Genomic DNA, 21,364 nt, shown 5'->3' with positions numbered 1-21,364 from the left:
GAACTAAGACAGAAAAAAAGAAAGCCAGGAAAAGGCTTCTTCAGGAAACTAAATACTTTACAAAGTTGTCAAGCAATGCTATGCAAATAATTGATGCTTTTAAAGAGGCCATATAATTTTATCTTTTTTATTAATATTATTTTTTTTTTCCTCTATAACTTCAACATTAGGCATTGACATTTATTTCCAGAATTCTTGAGTAATCCCAGCTGCAACTGAAATTATGAAAACTGTGCATTTATCACATAAAATGTTAGATAATATGATGTTGAAAAATCTGGCTGTCGGTGTTTCAAATTTGATATATAGAAGTATCTGCTACATTTAATGTCAGTATCTTTGTGCCTCAGCCCCCAAACATAAACATAGGTAAAACTACTCCACTGTTGCATGGGAGTTAATTAGATCTGAGAAAAATAAATAAATAAAATAAATCAGATCAAATATTTTATATGCTTGAAACACAAACTAGTCTCAAGTTAATTCTCACATTTTTGTCATAATTATCTGGGAAATTGTATTGGATTTTCTGGTATGCCTATGTGTAATGTCACAAGTTAAGAAAACTGCAATATGTATATATATTTTAAGTTACTGTCTAGTACTATGACCCAATTGTTTTTTGTTTTTTCTCTTTCATTCCTGAAATAAATTTCTAAAATAAAGCAATGTTTAGGAAGCACTTAGACACCACTGTGATAACTGTTTTGAAACAGTCCATGAAGGAATTAGCCATTTTTCTTCACAGCAGAAATTGAATACATCCCAGGAAAACTGCAGCATGCAGCAACAAACTGAACAAGAAATATGAGTTTAAGTACTGAATCACTGTTCACAGTGTGAGTGCTCTCCATATTCTATGCAGAATTAGGTAGTATTCAGCCTAAAACAAGGCCACCAAAACAACTTCAATTCAAAAATTTGTGTAAATTTGAGTGCTTAACTTTGCAATTTCACTAATACCTTTTCAAAAACACCATAATCTAAGTACGAATACTTTCTGCTACTACAAAATACCTTTTGCATAGAAAATTATTTTGACTTGGGCTAAAAACTCTACATTAGAACATAAATATAGCAAACAGTGCTGGAAGTTACTCATTAAGAATGATGGCAGAAGATGATTGCAGTGGAAATGGGGGAAAGCTTAAGGAAACCTACCTCATCAAGAACGCAATTCTACAGCCCTGACAGTATATATTCACTGTTTTATTACTTACTGTATAAGACGGTGAACCAGAAATTAACTTCACAGGTTGTTCAATTAACTGAACTACCCAATGTAATGAAAAAAAAAGTAAAATCCAATTACAGAGTGACGAAAAATGAAATATCCACTACTCCACAAATAGTTATTAATTTCCTTACAGGCACAGCTTTCTTTTTTTTTTTTTTTTTAGTTGTTTCAATTTCTATGCCTAAAATGTGGAGTAAAGGCCTTAAAATGGCTTCTGTAGCTATACCAAGTGAGTAAATGTAGTTATTGCAGCATGATTTTTGTTCCATCATTCCTAAGGCATGGGCGTGCGGATTTTTTTTTTTTTCCCCAACAATAATGTTTCATTAGCCAAGGAAAACACGTAAGCCAGAGTCAGAAGCCTCATTTCTGCTCACTCTTATTAGCATACTACTTTTAAGCCACCTTCACTTCACCTCTTTTGGTATTTTCTCACTGTTTTGGAGAATTGATCACACACATACACAAAAATAACAACAATAAAACACCTAGATACCAAAGGGGAAAAAAAAAATAAGGAATACTGCTCAGGAAAAAAGAAAGAAAAAAAAATGCTTAAATTAGTTTCTAAAATGGAAAAAAGTGTGTTCATGTGCTCCTGTGAATGGAGATCAACTGGTGGGATTTACATATATTAGAGGAGATTTTGTAAAAGTAGCAAAATAATACTTCATGTGACTAAATACAGATGGAAAAACAAGAAATTCACTGTAGCAAAAAAGAAATTCAATGTTACCTACAGACATCTTAACTTTGTGAGGAAACCTTTCTATAAAATGAGGTTATTGAAGAATGTAGGTTTGGAAAAGCTCTAAGTATAAAAATTACTATCTCTGTCCAGTCAGAAGCAATTGTAAGAGATGTTTATGTAATCAATAAGCCCCTATTACAGTTTTGGTAACTCTTAATCATCATGTCCACAGATCCTTTACTAGAAGTTATAAAACCAGAAACCAGATCACGCTCTGGTTCATATAGTAGTGATCTTACTAGGAGTTTGATTTTAAGAAGTTTTTAAGAAGTATTTAAGTATTTTAAGAAGTAGCTGGCCATGGAGGTTGCTTTCATATTATTTCCTGCTTCATGATTCTACAGGACAGTAGATGATACTCTAAGTCTCCATGAAGTTCTATATAATCTTTATGAAACTAAGTGTAAAATATTCCCTTCAAACTGATTTCTGTGCTGGGAAAAGAATTCTGTTTCTATTTTTAAAAGAAAAAGGTTGGGAGGGATCAGCCTTCTTAAAAACACATCGTCTGCTTCAAGACAAAATCAAGAAGTCATTCTACATGAATTGTGGCAAAGATAAAATGAGTGGTAAAGTTCGATATTGCCATCTCTTTTTTATTTCATAATGTGAAAAATGTAAAGCAAAGGGCCCCCTTTCTGATCTGACTCTTACCTTGTCTACAAAAAAAAAATTAAAAAAAATCATTTTTTTTTAATTGGCAGAATTCTGGAAGTGTAATTTGAAATAATAAATAAATAATAAGAAATAAACTAAATAAAAAGACTTCATTTGATACCATTAACTAAGCATAATAAATTTAAATTTGGTTTCACTGTTCAATTACTCTTGAATAAGTAAAACAAACTTAATGTCAAATAAAAGAATCTCATCACAACATGCAAAAAAAATTCTAGCTGGGAACATTACATTGTTCCTGGCTATGCTGTCACAGAACAGAACAAATGCTCTTTGCCAAGTTCTTTCATTGATTTTAAACAGAGCACATCAAGGACAAGTGTACAACAGGGGAAGCATAACCCATTACACAGTAATGGATATTGCTAAAGGTTGCTTCATTACCTTTACTGGATGAGTGGCTGGTTTTTCCTTATATAAATGACACCCTTTAGACAAAACCTCTTCCACATTCGGCTGTTTAGCCTGCACTGCTGCTTCAGTTTCCTGAAAGATAAAAACACATGCAGTGTAGATTAACCATAGCATACGCAATGAGACTGAAAAATCCTAAAGCTCTATGGGAGGCTGTAAACCACCAGTAAATTTGTTTCTGCTCAGGACTTGTTTCTGGGAAAACTTACAGACAGTAGCAACTGAAGATAAAAAGGGTCACCAGAGGGAAAAAAAAAAAAAAATAAATACATAAATAAAAAATGGAAAGAGGGGTGGAAAAGACTAATGCTAACAAAATAAACAGTGATAGGTCCCTTCCTCCTGAAAGTTTTGATAAAGCTATTACAAAGCTGACAAAAATTCATACTGAGAAAGACAGGCATGAGAAATCTCATTTAAGCAGCTCAGCCCTTTTGTCTACTTTATATTAACAGCAGCTTTAAAGCGCACTAGTGCATATTTTGTTCCTATAATACATGGCCTAAAAAACGTATCATGAGATGCAAAGATGCTGTTTAATTTAGAAATACTAATAATATTAATAGTGAACTAATATTAGTTCTAGTAAACTACTACACAGGTAGCAAAGCATCCATACATGCAAATTCAAAACAAAGCATTGTAGTAGTGACAGTTTCTAAAGGTACAGAGAGGCACCAATGATACCCTACTGAATTAGCAACATCATATTCTCTAGCAATTTTTCTTTTTTAATCTGGAGAGGTGTCATCCACTTGCTAACATATGGCAACTCCAAGAAACCCTTCCCACCATACACAGTCTCCATTTTGTCAAGTCTTAACTACATACATATTTGGTGGAGCACTACATGCAATGGTTAAAAGCAAAAATCACTGAAAAGTGTAGCAACAGATAAACTGTGTCTGGAAGTCCAAAATTTATATTATTTTCAGTTTGCAAGTAATAAGAAGTAACATAAGCAAAAACAGGTAGGCAAAAATCCCATAGTTATCTGAGAAATGTAAATTAAGTGGTTGGTTTGGTGGTTTGGTTTTCCTGTCTACATTTTTCTCCCATCTTTTTTTTTTTTTTCCCCCCCTATAGCTTGATTACCTTGTCCCATCTATCTAACCTTATTTTCTGTCCACAATCTCAGTTAACATTAATGTGAGAGCAGACAAGATTGTATGCCAGGCTTGTCACTATCTGATGCAACACGTCATTTCATTATTGGAAATCTGCTATTATTCTCTCTGCAATGACTTTGTTGAAATCTGTGTCATTTTAAGTCTCAGCAAGGGACCATCTTACTCCTGTTTTCAACTCAGCATAGAAAATATGTCTACAGTACTGCCTGAAATTTTATGTGCAAAACATTATGGATAATCAGTAAAAATAATGTGTTGGTAAGTTCACTGCCATCCTCCATTTGTCCCTTCAAATACTGTTTACCACTAGCAAATAAAGTTAATTAAAGCTTGTCTGACTTCTTGCAATGATATTTGAAACATGTTGTATTTAATTACTTTTTATTATGCATTACAATATTAATGAGATATACCTGTATGGATTCATAGAGAAGAAGCACTGAAAAGCAATGTACAACGGAACTAGGATATTGGAGGGGTGGAATTTTATTAACCTGTTGATCAAGCATTCATTGAAGTGCTATTTTTCTTGTTTCAATACTAGGTTGGCTTTCTGCTTCTGTATTCACCACATAAAGACAAAATAATCATTAAGGAGTTTTGATGAAAAGGTCAATTTTCTGCCTATCTTGATGAAAAATAAGATTTTTTTAAAAACAACTAAACCGTCTCCAATATTTTGCCATTATTATGTTATTTTCTGTTTTACATATCTCAAATAATTATGTTATTTTATAACAGTACCACATACCATAAAAAAATCTCTTAGCAGGTGCAATAGCACTATAATTCCCTGCAGAACCCCAGAACATCAAGATCAGTATGAGTACCTCTATACCAGTTTAATTTGCATCAATGTGCCTTTGAAGCACATCTCTCTCTCATCCCCACTCACTGTGCTTTGGGATAACTCTTGTCATGGACTGATCTGAGAGTGCGCTGACTGGTTTCATACTGGCTATCATCAGAACAGAAAGTGTGCTCTGGGAGGGCCCCCTTAGACAGTCCCAGGACTTGGGTGCACCATCAGCCCTGACACTGCCCCTTCCCAAGCCCCCATTCAGGGCTTCCCGCTCCATGCACAGGCTCAGGACCCCACTTCAGCCCCACTGGGGCTCCCCCACCTGCCCAGGCCCAGACCCCCACATCTGTCCCAGGGTCTTCTGTCCCTGCCCCAGTGAGGCTTGCAGCTGGGCCAGGCTCCAGCTCCCCACAGCCCTGCCGTAGGCCACACCAAGCCAAGCCCAACCATGACCCCACATCCTGTCCCCAGGGAGGTGCCCCCTCCTATGAAGAAAAGCTGAGCAAGCTGGGACTGTTCAGCCTAGACGAGAGGAGACTCAGGGGTTTCTCACTGATACCTATAAATGCCAAGGGAGGGTACAAGGAGGATGGAGCTGGGCTCTTTCCAGTGGTGCTCAGTGACAGGACAAAGGGCACAAACTGGAACATCAGAATATTTTTCATGTATTAGATCTGGCCTGGCTTGTAATAATAGCCGTTAACAATAACAGAAAAGTTCCACCACCAGTAAGTGAAAACACAAACCAAGAAAACCTGACCAGAGAAGGCACTACAGATGCATTAAAAGGGCTATTAACAGGAGTTACTACTTCAGCCCTCTAGCTGCAACAAAGTTTGGCTGCTCAGTATTTATCCATCTTCTATATTGAAACGTGTATATTGATTTATCACATACACACATATAAATTTCCTTTTTAAAATTAGAGAAACAAAACAACAACAAAAAAGAATGACAGACGGTAATATGCAACCCCACATCTTACAGCAAAAAAGAAAATGTTTAACAGTCCTTTTTCTGATTTTTATTTTATGCAAGTACTAGTATACACAACACATAAGAACTAAGATATCCCATTTCTATATATTACATATATATTACAGATTTGAAAAACTATTCTTTACAGATAGAAAAGGTATGTTATTTATGCAGAGAATACAGTTACAATTTTCTATAGCCAGGAAGTGGCTATGGAAATATATTTAACTGTTAGATCACCAATTCCTTCAGCCCTACAATTTTCTGGAATTACATGAACTAATCTTATGAAGAGCAATCTTTCAAAACCAATGGTCTTGACCTAAACTAAAATGCACTAAATCTATCCAATATGGAATGATGCTTCATTGGAGACGTGGAAATAAGAACAAGAGGAAAAACAGTTCTCAATATTTTGACATTCCTTTCAACGTTGCTGAAATTAAGAGATAGCCTATTTGTTAAAGCTACAATTAATTTTTCATTGTTGAACTTTAATTTCAACATCATCTAAAAACATCACAAAATTATTTTTAATAAGTATACACCTGGTGAATTAAATCACTGCAGTAACTTTGAGTGAGCTCTTTGCATGGTTCACTGCCTGATAGGATAGCCCCTTGACAAATTTTGTCTATTGAGCAAATTTCCAGCAATTTCAAATCCATTTGCTAGGTGATACTATATCAATACAGGTCAAAAGATGAGAGAGTACTTTCAGAACGCTGCTCCACCATTCAGTTTCCAAAGAGAACAAAAAGGTAGCAACTATAACTTGGCCTCCAGTAGTTTCTTACAACAAAGAGACTGTGGTTATTATCTAGCCTGTACAAGACTCAAGTGAATAGCATACTCCAAGAGCAGGGCCTGAAGTCTGTTCTCCATCACACAGGCCAAGCTACTACTGAAGCTAACACAACTTGTCTGTACACGTCTGGAAGTAGAAATCAGTATTTTGGAAATGCAAAGACACAACTTTTTAGAAATCCTGATTCAAGATAGTCCACTCTGCTACCACACTGACTTCTTCCCCCCCTCCCCACCCCCCAACCCCACTCCCATATGAGAACGACTGTAGGACAGATGCAGAGCTCTGTGAGTTTCTACAGGAATTTCACAATTTATGAACTGCCTGTGAAAGGAATTGTAATGCTACTTCTGGGCTGGGTGATGAATATGCTAACTAAACTTTTCACACATATGGCAAATTAAAATACATCATCACTGGAAACTGCTGTTTTTTAAACATGTATAAACAGCAAGAATAAAACAGAGGCCACCTTTACTCCATGAGATGCCACTGTAGAATGTTAATTGGTGTTAAAATAGCACTTCAAAACAGATGAAAATCCATGGCAGAATAAGCCACATTGGCTTCTGTATTTCCAACAACATGTCAGTTCAACCTGCTGAAAACATTTGCAGGCTGAAAAAGTTGCAGGGACTTGTCTACAGCCCCATATGGACTAGGAAAGTCTGTTGATGCAGATCAAAACTTAGAAATCCATATTCCCTAGCTGAAATCAGTATATTGGCTAAACCTCTGGTATATATGGTAATGGAACAGAAAGTTTGTTGGCTTGGCATATGTTATTTCAAGATATGGTAACTACCCTAGCAGACATAGACAGGTGGTTTGACATATGCTACAGATACACTAGAAGGCCCAGACAACTATCTATAGAAGTATCTGCAGCATTTCAGACTATTTGTGTATATTTAGAATCAAAAGCATTGATTCACCTTTTCTTGTAACACCGATTGAACTTTTGGGATCAGATTTCCTAATGAGATCATCTCCACAGGACATTTTCTGCAGGGACAGTAGGAGATGCTCAGGGTATTTAAACCTGTGTCTTTGTGGTGAATTGCAATGCAAAAATGGAAACTTGTTTACAACCTTCAAATAAAAAATATAATTTAGGAATTAATATATTGTTTTAAAATTGATTATCTCTTTTTGTCAATACTCCATTAAATAAAGATTAAAGAAGAGAAGGTTTTGTTTTGTTTTTCAGAGAAACAGAAGCAGTAAGCAATTTCCCTTCACTTTATTGAGTTCAACAAAGCAGCTGGACTCGATGATCCTTATAGGTCCCCTTCCAACTTGGGATATTCTATGATTCTATGACATTTAACAAACACATATACTAAATCTGAAACCTAAAGCTATTTGGAGGCTTTAAACTTCAAAAAGACTTATCTGAATAACCAGATATGAATCCTCATATATTTTGTCTTGATAACAGAAAATTGTATTTAATTCTCATATTTAAAAGACAAAAATACCGTATAGAGCTGTAACCAGAATTCTTTGAGATTGTCTTATTCATATACACAAGAAGCTCCAGCAAGGTTCACCAAAACATTCATATCTATCTTTCAGGTTATTCTTCCCAGATATTTTAGGGAAAAGGCTATAAACAAATGGTGAGGCTCTAAGTGCCTCATTTTTCCCCCCACAAGTCTATTGACTCAGTGCAGATTTGAGGTCCTGAAAAACAAATAAAAGTTGATGGAAAATGGAAATGTGAATATGTTGCTCTCTTCAAGAATTATGGTTTTAAATAAGTGACCTAACTTACCTTTTGACTCAGTTCTGCACATTCCCATTCATGGAACAGATTAACAAACTAAACAACCACAAGAAGAGTGGTCAGAGGAGACTTAATTAGAAATACATCAAAGTTCAGCTATACCACAATAAGTATCAGACCTTGATGGTAGGCCAAACAGTCATCAATGGCATTTTTGACATTCTCTGGCACTTTAGATATTTATAAAACAGCATTAGAATACATCTAGGACATGCTGTTAACAGCTCTGTGGCCACAGTGAAGTGGGACTAATCCACTAGGATTAAAAAACAGGTGCCAGTATTTAAACTTCCAGAATACAGAGTTCAATTGATCTTCATAAAATTCAAGGAGAAACAAGTTTGTATCTCTGTTCTTTTCTACATAACAGATTAAAAGGTTTGACAACTTTCTGAATATTTCACTTATCTCTACACAGAAAGACAAAACTCTGTGAACATAAAAGTTATAGAATTTAATTTTACCCTCCTGTCTTAGGGTTTTATGAAAAAACAAACAAAAACAAAAACAAACAGGTAATTTAAAAACATCCCATTAGTGGTCTAGGTTAAAGTTTAGCTTGCAAATGTATTAATAAAAACAAACACACAAACAAAAAAGCTGTAACTGTTGGACAAGCAATTTTAAGCATCAGTCTTTAAAATGTCATTTTAATGAGTAAATAAAATAACTGATCTTTCCCTCATTACTTCAAATCAGTGTTATTTTAAGTATATAAGACCCAAACTAAGGTCCCAAGATAATTTTAGAATCTACATTTATGGGGAGAATAATGTTGTGAGATTCATCCAATTTTTTTTAGAAGTAGCATGTAAAAGACAAACACCTGTTTTAATAAGATGAGAAAGCTGATCTAACTGTAGCACTTGACCTCAGATAACAGTTGTGAAGATACTTCAGAGGAGAAACAACTATTTCACAGGAAAGAGCATTATACAAAGGACATCTTCCTTCTAAAACTGTAATGCTTTAATTTCATGACTACTTTATGAACTTATGAGTTCCAGCCTTGGGCAATTTGTAAAATACATGGACACTGTGTCTGTTAAGACCTGGTAACATTCTTCACCATTCTGTTCCTGGCCATGCTTCTTTTTCTTTTCTTTCCGTTTTTCAGTTAACAGCAATGAGAAAATCTTCCACAATGAAATGGAACTGAGAATTTAAACCAGGCAAACAACATGGCTGAAATGGCAATACCCACCACTTTACAGATGAAAATGATGGATTTTTCAAAGCTCATTTTCCTGTTGGCTATCAAAAATTTGTGAGCTTCCTCTGTACATCTACAGGAGATGAAATATAGTAGGTTTTTCCCCACACAGAAATCAGTCTCAAGGCACTGCAGCTGTCTGTCCTGAAAAGGAAATTTCCTGGAGGTGCTGAAGATGAAGTAAATTATTAGCTGTAAAGACATGACCCATAGATATGGGATATGAAAAGAATTTTTCTATGGTAGCCACATACCGATAAGGCATGATGATTAATCATCAAGTTGGATTGTGAAGACATCCAGTAAGAATTATTTCAAACTGGATATGATTTAGGGTATTTTATTTTAAGGCTGGACAAGGCATAGAATGAAACAGCTGCCCCTGTTCTACCTAGACTTCAGATCCTGTCATAGTTCCATAGTTTTGTTATCTCATAAAAGAGATAACAAAGAACCCAGGAGAACACAGAGAAAGCAAACTTGACAGAAATACATATAAAATTCTTGTGAGGAAATAAGGGAAGTCCCAATAATTTCACAGGCTGTCTCTTAGTTACGTGGTCTTTTAGATAGATATGGAGAATATTTCAGCAGGAGAAAAACAGGCATGTAATATAAGTATTTTGTTGAATTTGAGAAAAGATCCGATAATCCACAACTCCAAACTGAATGTGATAGGGGACACACTTTTCCCTAAAACTTCACTTGTGAGTGCACCAGAGACTCCTCTGGATACACAGACTCTAAATGCAAAATAAGAAAGGTGTTATATTGACTTCAAAAACATGCTGCTGCTAAGAATTCAATACAGTAATTTTTTGTCTCTATAGTATGGAATTTACACTTAATTCAAACAAAGTTAACAACTTTTACTGTTTCCACAAGATTTTTAGGCATGAATTGAACTACTTACGAGCTATCTTGACTTGCAAGTGAAATTTGTTAATACTTATAAAGGATTGAGTCACAAACTTTATTCATTTCTTCTTGTAGGAAGGAAAGAAAGGAAAAAGAATTTCTTCTCTATAAATGCACAACTAATGACAGTTCTATCACTAATCTGAATTAAAATAATTCAATATGGGAAGGGTGGTGTTTTTTTTGCTTTTGTTTTTAAATCAATATCAAATTTTTGGATGCTCCTTCTTTTCTCTCACATGCAAATTTTCCTCCTCTTTCCAAATGTGGTAAATAAAGATTTATTTCTAGATGAGTTTCTGGCTACAGAAGGAAATTAGAAAAAAAAAAAAAAAAAGTCAAAATCAAAATACATTACTGTCATAAGAAGGCTTTGTTGGTTGTAACATGTTTTCAGATATGCTTCTCTTCTGGTATTAGACTGGTATTATCTTTAAAACAAAAACAAACTACTCCAGTGAAAATCTTTTTTTTGTTTTTTTTTTTTTTTTTTTTTTTTTTTTTTGTTGTTTTTTTTTTTGTTTTTAAAGACTCTGATAAGTATTACCCTTCACTAAAGAAGGTCTTCATGCTACATCTCCTAAGCAAGACAGCCCCTAAGGATGCCACGCCACATGGCCTTCTTTGCCTAGGCAAAGGGGAGAAAAGTGGGAGTAAGAAAATCAGAGATTCATATGACAGTAATCCTCTGTGCTGTTTCACAGTGTATATTTATACAAAAGCAGCTAGGAGAAAGAGTAGAACTTCAGTATGTTGCTTCAGTAACAGAAGCAGGGATAGATTTCAGTAAATGGAATTTACTTTCTTATTGTTTTGAAAATGTGCAGTTTGATCATTTCTCACTGCCTGGTTTGCAACTGCAAACAGCTAAGTTATATCCATACTTTGGGTGGTAGTACCTTGGGTTTCTTTAATATCCACAAGCAAGTGTGTTATCAGAAATTATCAGAAGTGGTTTTTTTTTATTGTTATTATTATTATTTATTTTTTATGTGGGACATTACAAGAGAGTGGCTGTGTGGGGCTGAGTGGCGGACCTGGTATAAACCACAACAGTGGTTTAGAAAGAATTCCTTCTTCACTTCCCTCAACAATCATCTTTCACTGCAGGATTTATTATATCTAACAGGTTGCCTCTCTTTACGTCACCTATAGTATCGTGCAAGAGTTAAGCGTCGCAACACTCTGCCTGATATCTCAAAGCCACATCTACTTGGAAGTTCAGCAAAAAATCTGCAATAGGACTGAGAGTTTTCCACATTATCACTAATGTCAGTGTGAGAAGGAGCTAAGAATTTTTAGTCATATGTTCATATCTCCACTCAAAATAATAAAACAAAAAAATCAAATTAATGTCAAAAAAATCTAACAGTCAAATATCAATCAGATATCACCAATGGATATAGTTAGCAATGTACAAAAAATGAGAAGACTCTCACTGCCTCTAATATTTACTAGTCAGTAATCATGTCAAAGCCCATTAAACTAAAGCTAATAGAACCTTCTATAGAGATAAAAAGTCATTTGCATGAGTTCTTCTTCAAATTCCAGTACTTTAAATTGTAGGTGATCAGCAGAGAAAAACATATAATCTCACAGAAAAGGAGTTACAATTTAATAAATAACATGCTATTATCAAGATGAGTGTCTAAGAGCTTTTAAGAATTGCATTTTGAGGAGAAAGAGGGTTTTCTATTTAGGAAAAGACCACATGAAAAAGAACATAAATAACCTGGGAGAATGTTAGGATATTTCCTCTCCTATTCACAGTGTACAGTTTCCTATCTGTGAAAACCTAACTATACTAAGGCAAGGAATAGCTTTCGTATTCACTTCACTAGAACCATGATAAACTGCTTTGTCATTTCCGTAAGTTCCTCCCTATATTTGTTCACTCATTCATATTAGTCACACTCTTCTCTGGGACTCTGAACATTACCTGAATGGTTTTTAATAGTGCAAGGAAGAAGCCAAAAGACAGAGTTGATATACAACCTCACTAACTTCCAAGCAACTCACCCACACTTCTAAAAAGCTTATGTTTCCAAGAACAAAACCACATCTTGGCTTACTAGTCACTGATAATTTCCTAGAAAAATACTACCCCTCATAACAAATACCTAATCTCTCAAAACATCTCTCTTTGCCTGAGATGCAGAGGGATATGTGTTTTGCAATCTATCCTGAACACTGAAAAGTCTACGTTACAGCTTAAAGAATATACAAGGATTACTCCTAGGGAATGTTTTCCCACCTTTTCACAATCCATTTGCAACTAATATCAGTTAGTATTCTTCTACTAAGAAAAGATATTTAGAAGAGGTTTGGACACAGATTGTTGCAAATTTAAGGGATCAAAGCTCACAGAGAAAACACTGAGCAAGTTGCTATTCAAAGTCCCATATAAAGATTTCTGGAAAGAGTGGTAACTGATTGATGTGCAGAAATATCGTACTCTGGTTCTATGAGTTGATTAAATTGACATTTACTACAGATCTAAATAATGCATTGAAAATAGGAGTACTTTAAGTAATCAAACAGTATTTCATCATCAGAAGTTTTCACATTTCAACCTTTCCGCAAATCAGAGATGTCAGTGAGACAGTGAGATAAATCTCTGTGGTATGTATTCCTTACATGCTCATGTGGTTGATCTAAACTTTCTATCTTTTATGGCATATAAAAATTACTCATGTAAAAGGATGATAGCAAAATGAAAAGGTAAAATAATCAATAATGACTTGTTTCTGACTTCTCGGCCTAGCTTGTCAAGCAGGCATTGACAAATGAAGGCTAATGGAAGAAAAAACACAGGAATGTCCAGTCAACACTTTCATTCTCTCATGTGGATGGATGTTCTTTTATTTGTCTACAATTAGGTTTTCTAGTCCATAACCACGCTCTTCTCTTACTCTAACTGCAGGCTGTCATGTATATAATGAAATGATTGACAAGACTTGACAGTTTCCTATTGTCATTCAAAGCTTATCAAGGACAAGACCCAAATACAAGTTACTTTTAAGAACATTTATTTATTTATTTATTTTAAGGTGGCCTGTTTTTATCTGCCAAAAACAAACACAATATGCTATTTATATACATGTCAAGTGACCACCATAGACAGTAAACAAGTATAAATCCCATACTCAGAGACAGTTCAAAGCTTCTTTGGCAATATAACCTAAAAATGAAGGTTGTGGAGACCTTGAAAAAGAGAGCTCAAATATAGAAGAATAAAGGGAGGTGTGAGTGAAAGTAAGGAGGGAGTAAAGGGAAAAAGTAGGGAAACTAAGTGGGTTGGCACAAATGACCAGTGAGATTACAAGAGTAATTGGAGGCAACATGGCTGGAAAGTATAAAGTGTTTTTTTAATACTGTCTGGACATGAGGTTTGGAGGGGTTAACAGGGTCTCACTGAGAACATGATTTTTGCATTTCACTGTCACTCCCTATCCTGACCATCCCTTCTCTGTCCACTCCTTAAAATGCAGTGACTCACACTTCACTTCATCCCCTCTATACGCTCCTTATCACCTACATCCATCACAGTCCCCCTGAAAAAAAAAGATGTCTTTGTTCCAAATGTTGTAGGGGAAGTGGCAGTTCTGAGGCAAAGACCTGGAGGAATCCAGATCTTTATCCTCCTCCTATGGTGGAGGTATGTTGACTCTTAAGGCTTTTCTTTTTTTTTTTTTATGAGAGATGGAGAAGCAGGCGCCTCTGCATCCCTTCTCACTGCATATCCTGGGCTCTCCAGAAGGGTTAAGGAGCACCATCAGCAGACATTTGTGCAACCTGTAGGCAAGGGTTGTCTGTTCAGGTTGTAACAGAGAATCTTTAGCACCTCTTACAAGAACTGTATTAGGATCAAACTCAGCAACCCAGGCCATTTGATCCCAAAGAGTAATTATTGTAAAATAATTGCAAATACTAAAAAATTGTGGGAGTGTTAAATACAAATAAATAAATATATAAATAAAAAAGCAGTAGAGAAAGAAAAATGCTGTTTGAGAATTTAGTCGACAACTCTACATTTAAAACATTACTTGAAATGCAAAATTTAACTCTGTCATGGAACTATAATCACAAGACCTGTATGCCTAGCAAACAGCATTAGTCACCAGCTAGAACACAGCTCCCTGTAGAAAAAAATGAGAGATGAAATTCAAAGAGATACCATCAAAGAGGATATCTTTCAGACACTCGGTCTCAGTCTGGCCTATTGCTAGCAAGATCTTGAACATACAGTCATGGAACTCCAGTCAATCTGCAACTTTCCAGAGATACATCACAGGCCAAAGACATTTCTTCAGAAGTTCTACGTTATCTTTAGGTGTCTCTGCTAAGGAGGCTTTGTTTTCATAGGCATACGCAGAAAAGATAACAAATCTCAGAATAACATATATATGCACTGAATGGAAAATCAGGCAAATTCTTAAAGGCAACGACTGAAAATGAAATGGCAACCTTCTGCCCAACACTGAGTTCTAGTTATATACAGTTATAGTTATATAGTTATATACAGGTTGTAACTCAATCTTTATACCTTGGATAACGATAACTATTTCAAAAGAAGTTGCTCTTTGGAGAAATATTTAAATAAAAGGTTAAAATTTGAGTGTGGGATAGTTTATTTTTCTACATGTTGTAAGTTATGCATTTCTGCATTTCCTTTAAAAAATACTTAAATTCAGTACACAATGAAACTGAAGAAAAATATTTTTTACCCCAAATACAATTAGAAGTAGATAATACATCCAGTATTCAAGCAGTTTTCATAGGAGACTGAGAAAAGAAACATGCAATAACACACAAAATTTCTTAAGTCTTTTGTGCAATACGAGCCAGTAACTTTCAGCATTCTTTCACTGAAATGCTTTTTGTTCCTACTAAAGTTACTGTACTGGAACCAGAGCTAAAATGCACCTTCTTAAATTATTTCAAAGATTACTTCAGTAGTTTTTTAAATACTGAAGTTACACATACACTTTTACTTCCTGATTTTCCTAACCAGTGCTAATTTTTATTGTTCTGGTTACTAGGCTGTTACTAAGGTCTCATTTTTAGTTTCCATTAATAAGCAACCTTTCTAATTCATTTTTTCCCTTTATGCAATTTGGTTATGCACCATATGAGATTCTGACCCATTGCTCAAAGCTGTGTTTCCTAGTGGCAATGATCTGTCACACCACAGCTCATGCTTTTACTCTGTAGTCACATATTGCAATGCTACCCTACAATTCCATAACTACAGATACCCTAGATGTAGTTAAACAGGCAGAGTCAGCAGTCACAACACAATAGACCATTGACAACAGATTAAAAATGTTCCTGACAATAAATGTTAGATTTTGTTATTCACTACAACTTTTCAATTTCAAGTTCTCCCATCAACTGAATGCTCAGTAAAGATACTGATTATGAGGAATGAATAAGGAACATAAAGTAGCATTAAAAAAGTAAAATTATTGTGATGAAATACATAGACATTAAAAAAAAAAAAAATCAACAAACACTAAAACCTACATGTAGCTGATTCTTGCTTTTTCTTTCCTAAATCTTTCTTTCTGAATGTTTGGCACTGTCCAAGTTGTATTAACACTGAATCTGCTTTGTAGATTACAACCATCTATAAATTAGCAGAATTTCCAGTTTTGAACTAGGCTTCTGAGATAAATGATAATCTCTGAAAACCTTATCAATAGATCTGTTATCTATTATAGGTAATGCTAATTACCTGTTTACTTGGACTCTGTTATGAACACAGAGTAGCTCATCATACATGGTGGTTTCAAAATCTCAAGTAGGCTTTAATAACTCACTAATTTCTCATTAAATATCTGTACAGTAGTAACTCTACTAAGTAACTAGTAACTCACTAAATAACAGTATACAAAAGAGTCCTTATTCCCAAGACTTAAATTAACATCTGTAGAATATATGCTGCACTCATGTTGTTAATGAGTTAATAATTTCCATCTGCTTTAAGGTCATAAAATTTCTAACAATTCTAACAGATTGTGGCTTTTAGAAGTGAACATCCTTATACTATTTAAAATCTTTTTATAAATATTTTCCATTCAAGTTACTCTCTGAACTATTTTCCCAAATAAATACCCTAGAAAATAAAAGAGGGAACCCAATGGCTGAAGAGGAATGGGAAGAACACTTACCATGCTTAGTAAAGTAGTATGAATAGCAAAATAGTATGAAGAATTGACAGAATTTTCATAAAAGTCAATGTCTCAATTCAAATTTGTAAGCCATTATGTCAAATCCTATAATAGGAATAGTCAGGTTTCTCAAGGACTGATGTGGGCCTGGTCTTGTTGATTCAACTGCTATATTTACAATTTCAACCAGCAGTTTTAAACCTCTTCTTCATATCTTACCAGTTTTTAGAACACCAAATAAGATTCTTTTTAAAATTTCTCATTCCACCTTATTTTTTTAAGAGCATTGTCAATAACTTCAACAACGATTCGGTACGCACATGCTTGACCCGGTATAGGACAGCATTTTAGCATGGGTCAAAAACATGAGTTTAAAGTCGAGTATAAAATCATATGCTGTCATGAATAGGCTGCTTTCTTGAATTATATACCCCCATCCCCCCCTTTTTTTTTTCCTCTATGTGTTTTGTCAGGATAAACAGTCTCAAAGCTCTTACTGTAACCTTAAAAAATGTTATGAAAATCCCATTTGCTTTCAGAAATATTTAATATAGAACCTTTAATGCAAGAGATTCTGCCTCTAAAGAAAAAGTCTGCATAAACCATCAGTCAACAACATTTTAAGATATAAGCCTATTTGTTTAAAACACAATCCAGATAGATAGCATGCAGATAAAAACTGATAAGCTTATAGCCCTTACAACAGCATAAATAACTAGCTGTTTGATCTCTGATCAAAACTGATCAAAAATTAAATCTAAGTGATCTAAATTCATCTATGAAAGAGATATGGTAGGGCCTCTTTCAGAGAGGTTTACTTGCCTTCATTATTCCCCTTCCTCTACAAATATGCAAGATTTCATCCAACCCCTTCAGAACTAAAGTTTACTTTTTTTCTATTCTTTCAACAGTGTTTCAAAAATAATCCCATGACATCACCATAACAGAACTGAAAGAGCCAAACAAAACATTTCTTTCACAAACAGTAGAAAAAACAATATTCTTATAATTTGCCCAGTTTAGCCTTACTTTTATTTTATACAAACATTAAGGATGGAATAATTCTAGAAATAAAAGGAATAGAATGAAAAGTAATATAAGAAAAAATGGAAGAATTATGTTTAAATATTTTAAACATAAATTTAAATAGAGAAAATAGGCATAGATAATTTTCTTGAAAGCAAAATTCTTTCATTCGGCACATATACAGATAATTTCAGAGCTATACTAATTTTATCTTTTAAAAAGGGAATGAATGTCACCACTGAACTCATTCTGTCAATTATAGGACTACAACAGGACTTCAGATTCACTGTTTTACATAATATGATTGTATGACATAAAAAGAGTTTTGGCATTAAAACTGTTGCATGAAAGAAACTAAGTAAATTTAATAAATACGCTCAGCAAAAACCATGTCTTCAGAAGCAGTTATTACTCCATTTCATCCAAAGCAAAAAAAGTTTTAAGTATTTACTTTTTTTCACTGAAAACTGCAAAATGAGACCCAATAAAAAAACAGCGTATACTATTTAATTTTTATTTAGGTGATGCTCAACTACTATGAACCAAAAAAATTTCATGTATTTCAATAAGTTGCTGTATGCTAAAATATTTCCCCAGTCACATACAGACAGACAAATAATGCAAAGCCAAAAGGTCTGAGTACATACTACCCCGCAGGCCCCTTTAGTCTAATCAGTATATTTCGTCCTTAATTTCTTCAGCCCCACCCAACCTATGTGAGGTTTTTTATACATAAAAATATATTAAGCATTAGATTACAAATATTTTGTTCACAATCAGTTTTATTGATTACTATGATATTACCCGTGCAGTTAGATATTTTTCCTTGCAATATGTGAATAATGATATGGCCCTAAATATTCTGATTTTCAACTAGTCATATTAACTTGAATGAAAACTGTTTAAATAGTCATGGATTGATATTCTCAATTTTATCTTCATTTTAAAATTTGATATATTAACTTTTTGGGCTATTCTTATCTTATAAATGATCTTGCCTTAATTCATCAAATTTTTCTGCAATAATTTTATTGAGCTATTGCAGACTTATGTCTCAAAATCACATTATTAATACAACCTATGCACCAACTGACTTTTTGAACATGCAATGTTCAAGATTCTTTTTTAAAACAGAAGAGAATTTACCTTAATATCAAAAGCTCCTGGCTGACCCACTTGGTTATAAAGCTCTAGCTGGTTCTTCACAGGTGTTACCCACAATGTCAGCTGATTTATTTGCTGATCGAGTTCAATGAAATCCTTTAGCAGAATCTCTATTTCTTTTTGCTTCTCTGGAAGATCTTTGGACACCTGAAAAAATACCAGAAGCTGTTTTAGTAGTAAGAAAATAAATAAATAAACATAAACCAATTTAAGACTGCAAACACATACATGTACATGGATATAAAAGGTTAAAATAATATTAAATAAAATAATTTTATACACTTGTATGAAGAAGGGAAGAAAAGTCTATGAACACCAAATTGTTAAGGTAGGTATCTTGCCAATCAGTAACAACAGTCTCATTCCTATGAATAAACATATCAGACTATTCATTTTTGTTATTCTACTATTCCATTTGCAGTACATAAAATGTTTGTTTTCTCAGTATATATCTTCAATTGTCAATTTTTAATCAGAGAGAGCAACAGTGAATATCAAAACATGAAAGTGACCATTTGAATGACCTTTCTTGACCTCTTTGATGTGCAAGTTTATAAGCATCTGTTTTCGGACAAGGTGTTTATAATTGTGAGTTGAGTCCAAATATGCATGAGCAGATGCATATAGTGAAGGAAAATAATGAAAAAAATGTTATCAATACTGATCAGGTCCTTAATTTGCATTCAAAATAGTCAGTTTCTAACTAAGCACATTCTAACTAAGCACATTTTTTTGCTAGTATTAGAAATTAATAATCAGTGAATGACATAGCTGAACTCTCACAACACTGAAGCATTTGGAGTAAATATAAGAACAGGTTGGAAATAAATAGGCCAATATAAATCTCCTTCTCAGCATGTTTTCTATAGATGGAGAGGTGAGGTATCACTACACTACACTATTACCAGCATTGCAAGCATATACCAGAGGAGAAACCATCTACACTTAAAAACAAAACAGAACAAAATTTAACAACAGCAAATACAGCTTCTACGCAGGGGTTAGAAAATATGGCAATTAACTTCTAAAATCAGTCAGGAAGTATGGTTAGTTTTTCATATGAAGAAAATGAGTTTTCCTGATGTTCCTTGTTTCAAAGCACAGGGTTGTTTTTTTGTTTGTTACTAAAAAACAAATCTTAGTAGCAGAACATGTGAGTTTTCAGACATACACAGTAAAATACAAATTCCCTGTGAAGTTAAACTATTAACAGAAGAATTGCTATCACGTTGCCCAGCTACAAAAGTATTACTGATGTGTACTAAGTGCTAATGATGATATTTCATAGAAGACAATAAATCAAAATACATCAGAGATATGAAAACAATTAAGGTTACTGAAAAAACAGATGAAGGAGCGGGAAGAAAACAAATGTCTCATGGCATGTATATTTCTTTGCAAATTTAGTTTGAAAATACTGATTTGTAGGTACTAAAATAACCCTTCTACATAAATTCTGCATATGATTTATTAGACCATACTTAAGTGATATTTCTAATTCATTAACTTGATTTACCATATGTTAAATTATCTCTGTTATTTGCTATAGCCACTCCATAATATCGTATTTAATAAAAACTGACCTGTGAGTCAAATCATTTTTTCTATCCCCCTAATCATGTTAAATAAAATAAAAACTCTGCTTTTCCAGTATGGCCCCAAATATGAAAGAAAACAATTAAAAATGCATTCATTTCCCTTATGTGTTCACTCAGTATCTATGCAGATCTTGGCCTAATTTCACAGAACATTAGTTTCATTTTTCCTACATCTTTTGAATGTTAATATTCAGTGTTTAGTAGCTTTGATATTAACGTATACAAGTTCCACAGAAAACCTATTAAAAGCAAATAGGTAATCATAGGCAGATAAAAATCCAGGCTAATGTCTGAAGATCTGAAATTTAAATTAATCTGGCTACAACCAACATTAATGAATTATGTTGGGTCTATCAGAAGACAGACAAATTAAAATTTGTAGAGCTTTCTGGAAAAAAAAAGAGGTTACATACTAAAAAAATATTCAATCTAGGAACACGGAAGAGAAAACGAGGTTTTGCTGATGTACTTTACTTACTTCAGCCTACAGTTTCCAAAAGTAATCACAGATACAGGGAAAAAAAAAAAAAAAAAAAAGCAAACTAGATTAAGTTAAATTGCAGTATAAGTGAACACAGTCTCTTCTTACAAATTGGCTCCTGGGCTAAAATTATAACACAATATATGATTATAATATTTTGAGTATATAAATAAAAAAAAAATCTAGGTCAATATGAATTGGTTC

General features: G+C 33.9%; 1 protein-coding gene across 9 annotated transcripts in view; it reads right to left on the bottom strand.

The window, feature by feature from the left end:
- Nucleotides 1–21,364, bottom strand: part of DMD (dystrophin) — a 958,404-nt gene that overhangs the window by 374,511 nt on the left and 562,529 nt on the right. For all 9 annotated transcript variants that reach the window (XM_032193124.1, XM_032193145.1, XM_032193154.1 and 6 more), the window contains 2 exons: nt 19,064–19,228; nt 3,051–3,152 (listed from right to left, as the gene is read on the bottom strand). In XM_032193124.1, the coding sequence (XP_032049015.1) occupies nt 3,051–3,152; nt 19,064–19,228 (267 nt within the window). The remainder of the gene's footprint in view (nt 1–3,050; nt 3,153–19,063; nt 19,229–21,364) is intronic.

The sequence above is a fragment of the Aythya fuligula genome, chromosome 1, assembly GCF_009819795.1.
Source record: "Aythya fuligula isolate bAytFul2 chromosome 1, bAytFul2.pri, whole genome shotgun sequence".
In the NCBI taxonomy this organism is placed as follows: Eukaryota; Metazoa; Chordata; class Aves; order Anseriformes; family Anatidae; genus Aythya; species Aythya fuligula.
This window is presented reverse-complemented; position numbering and strand designations above follow the sequence as displayed.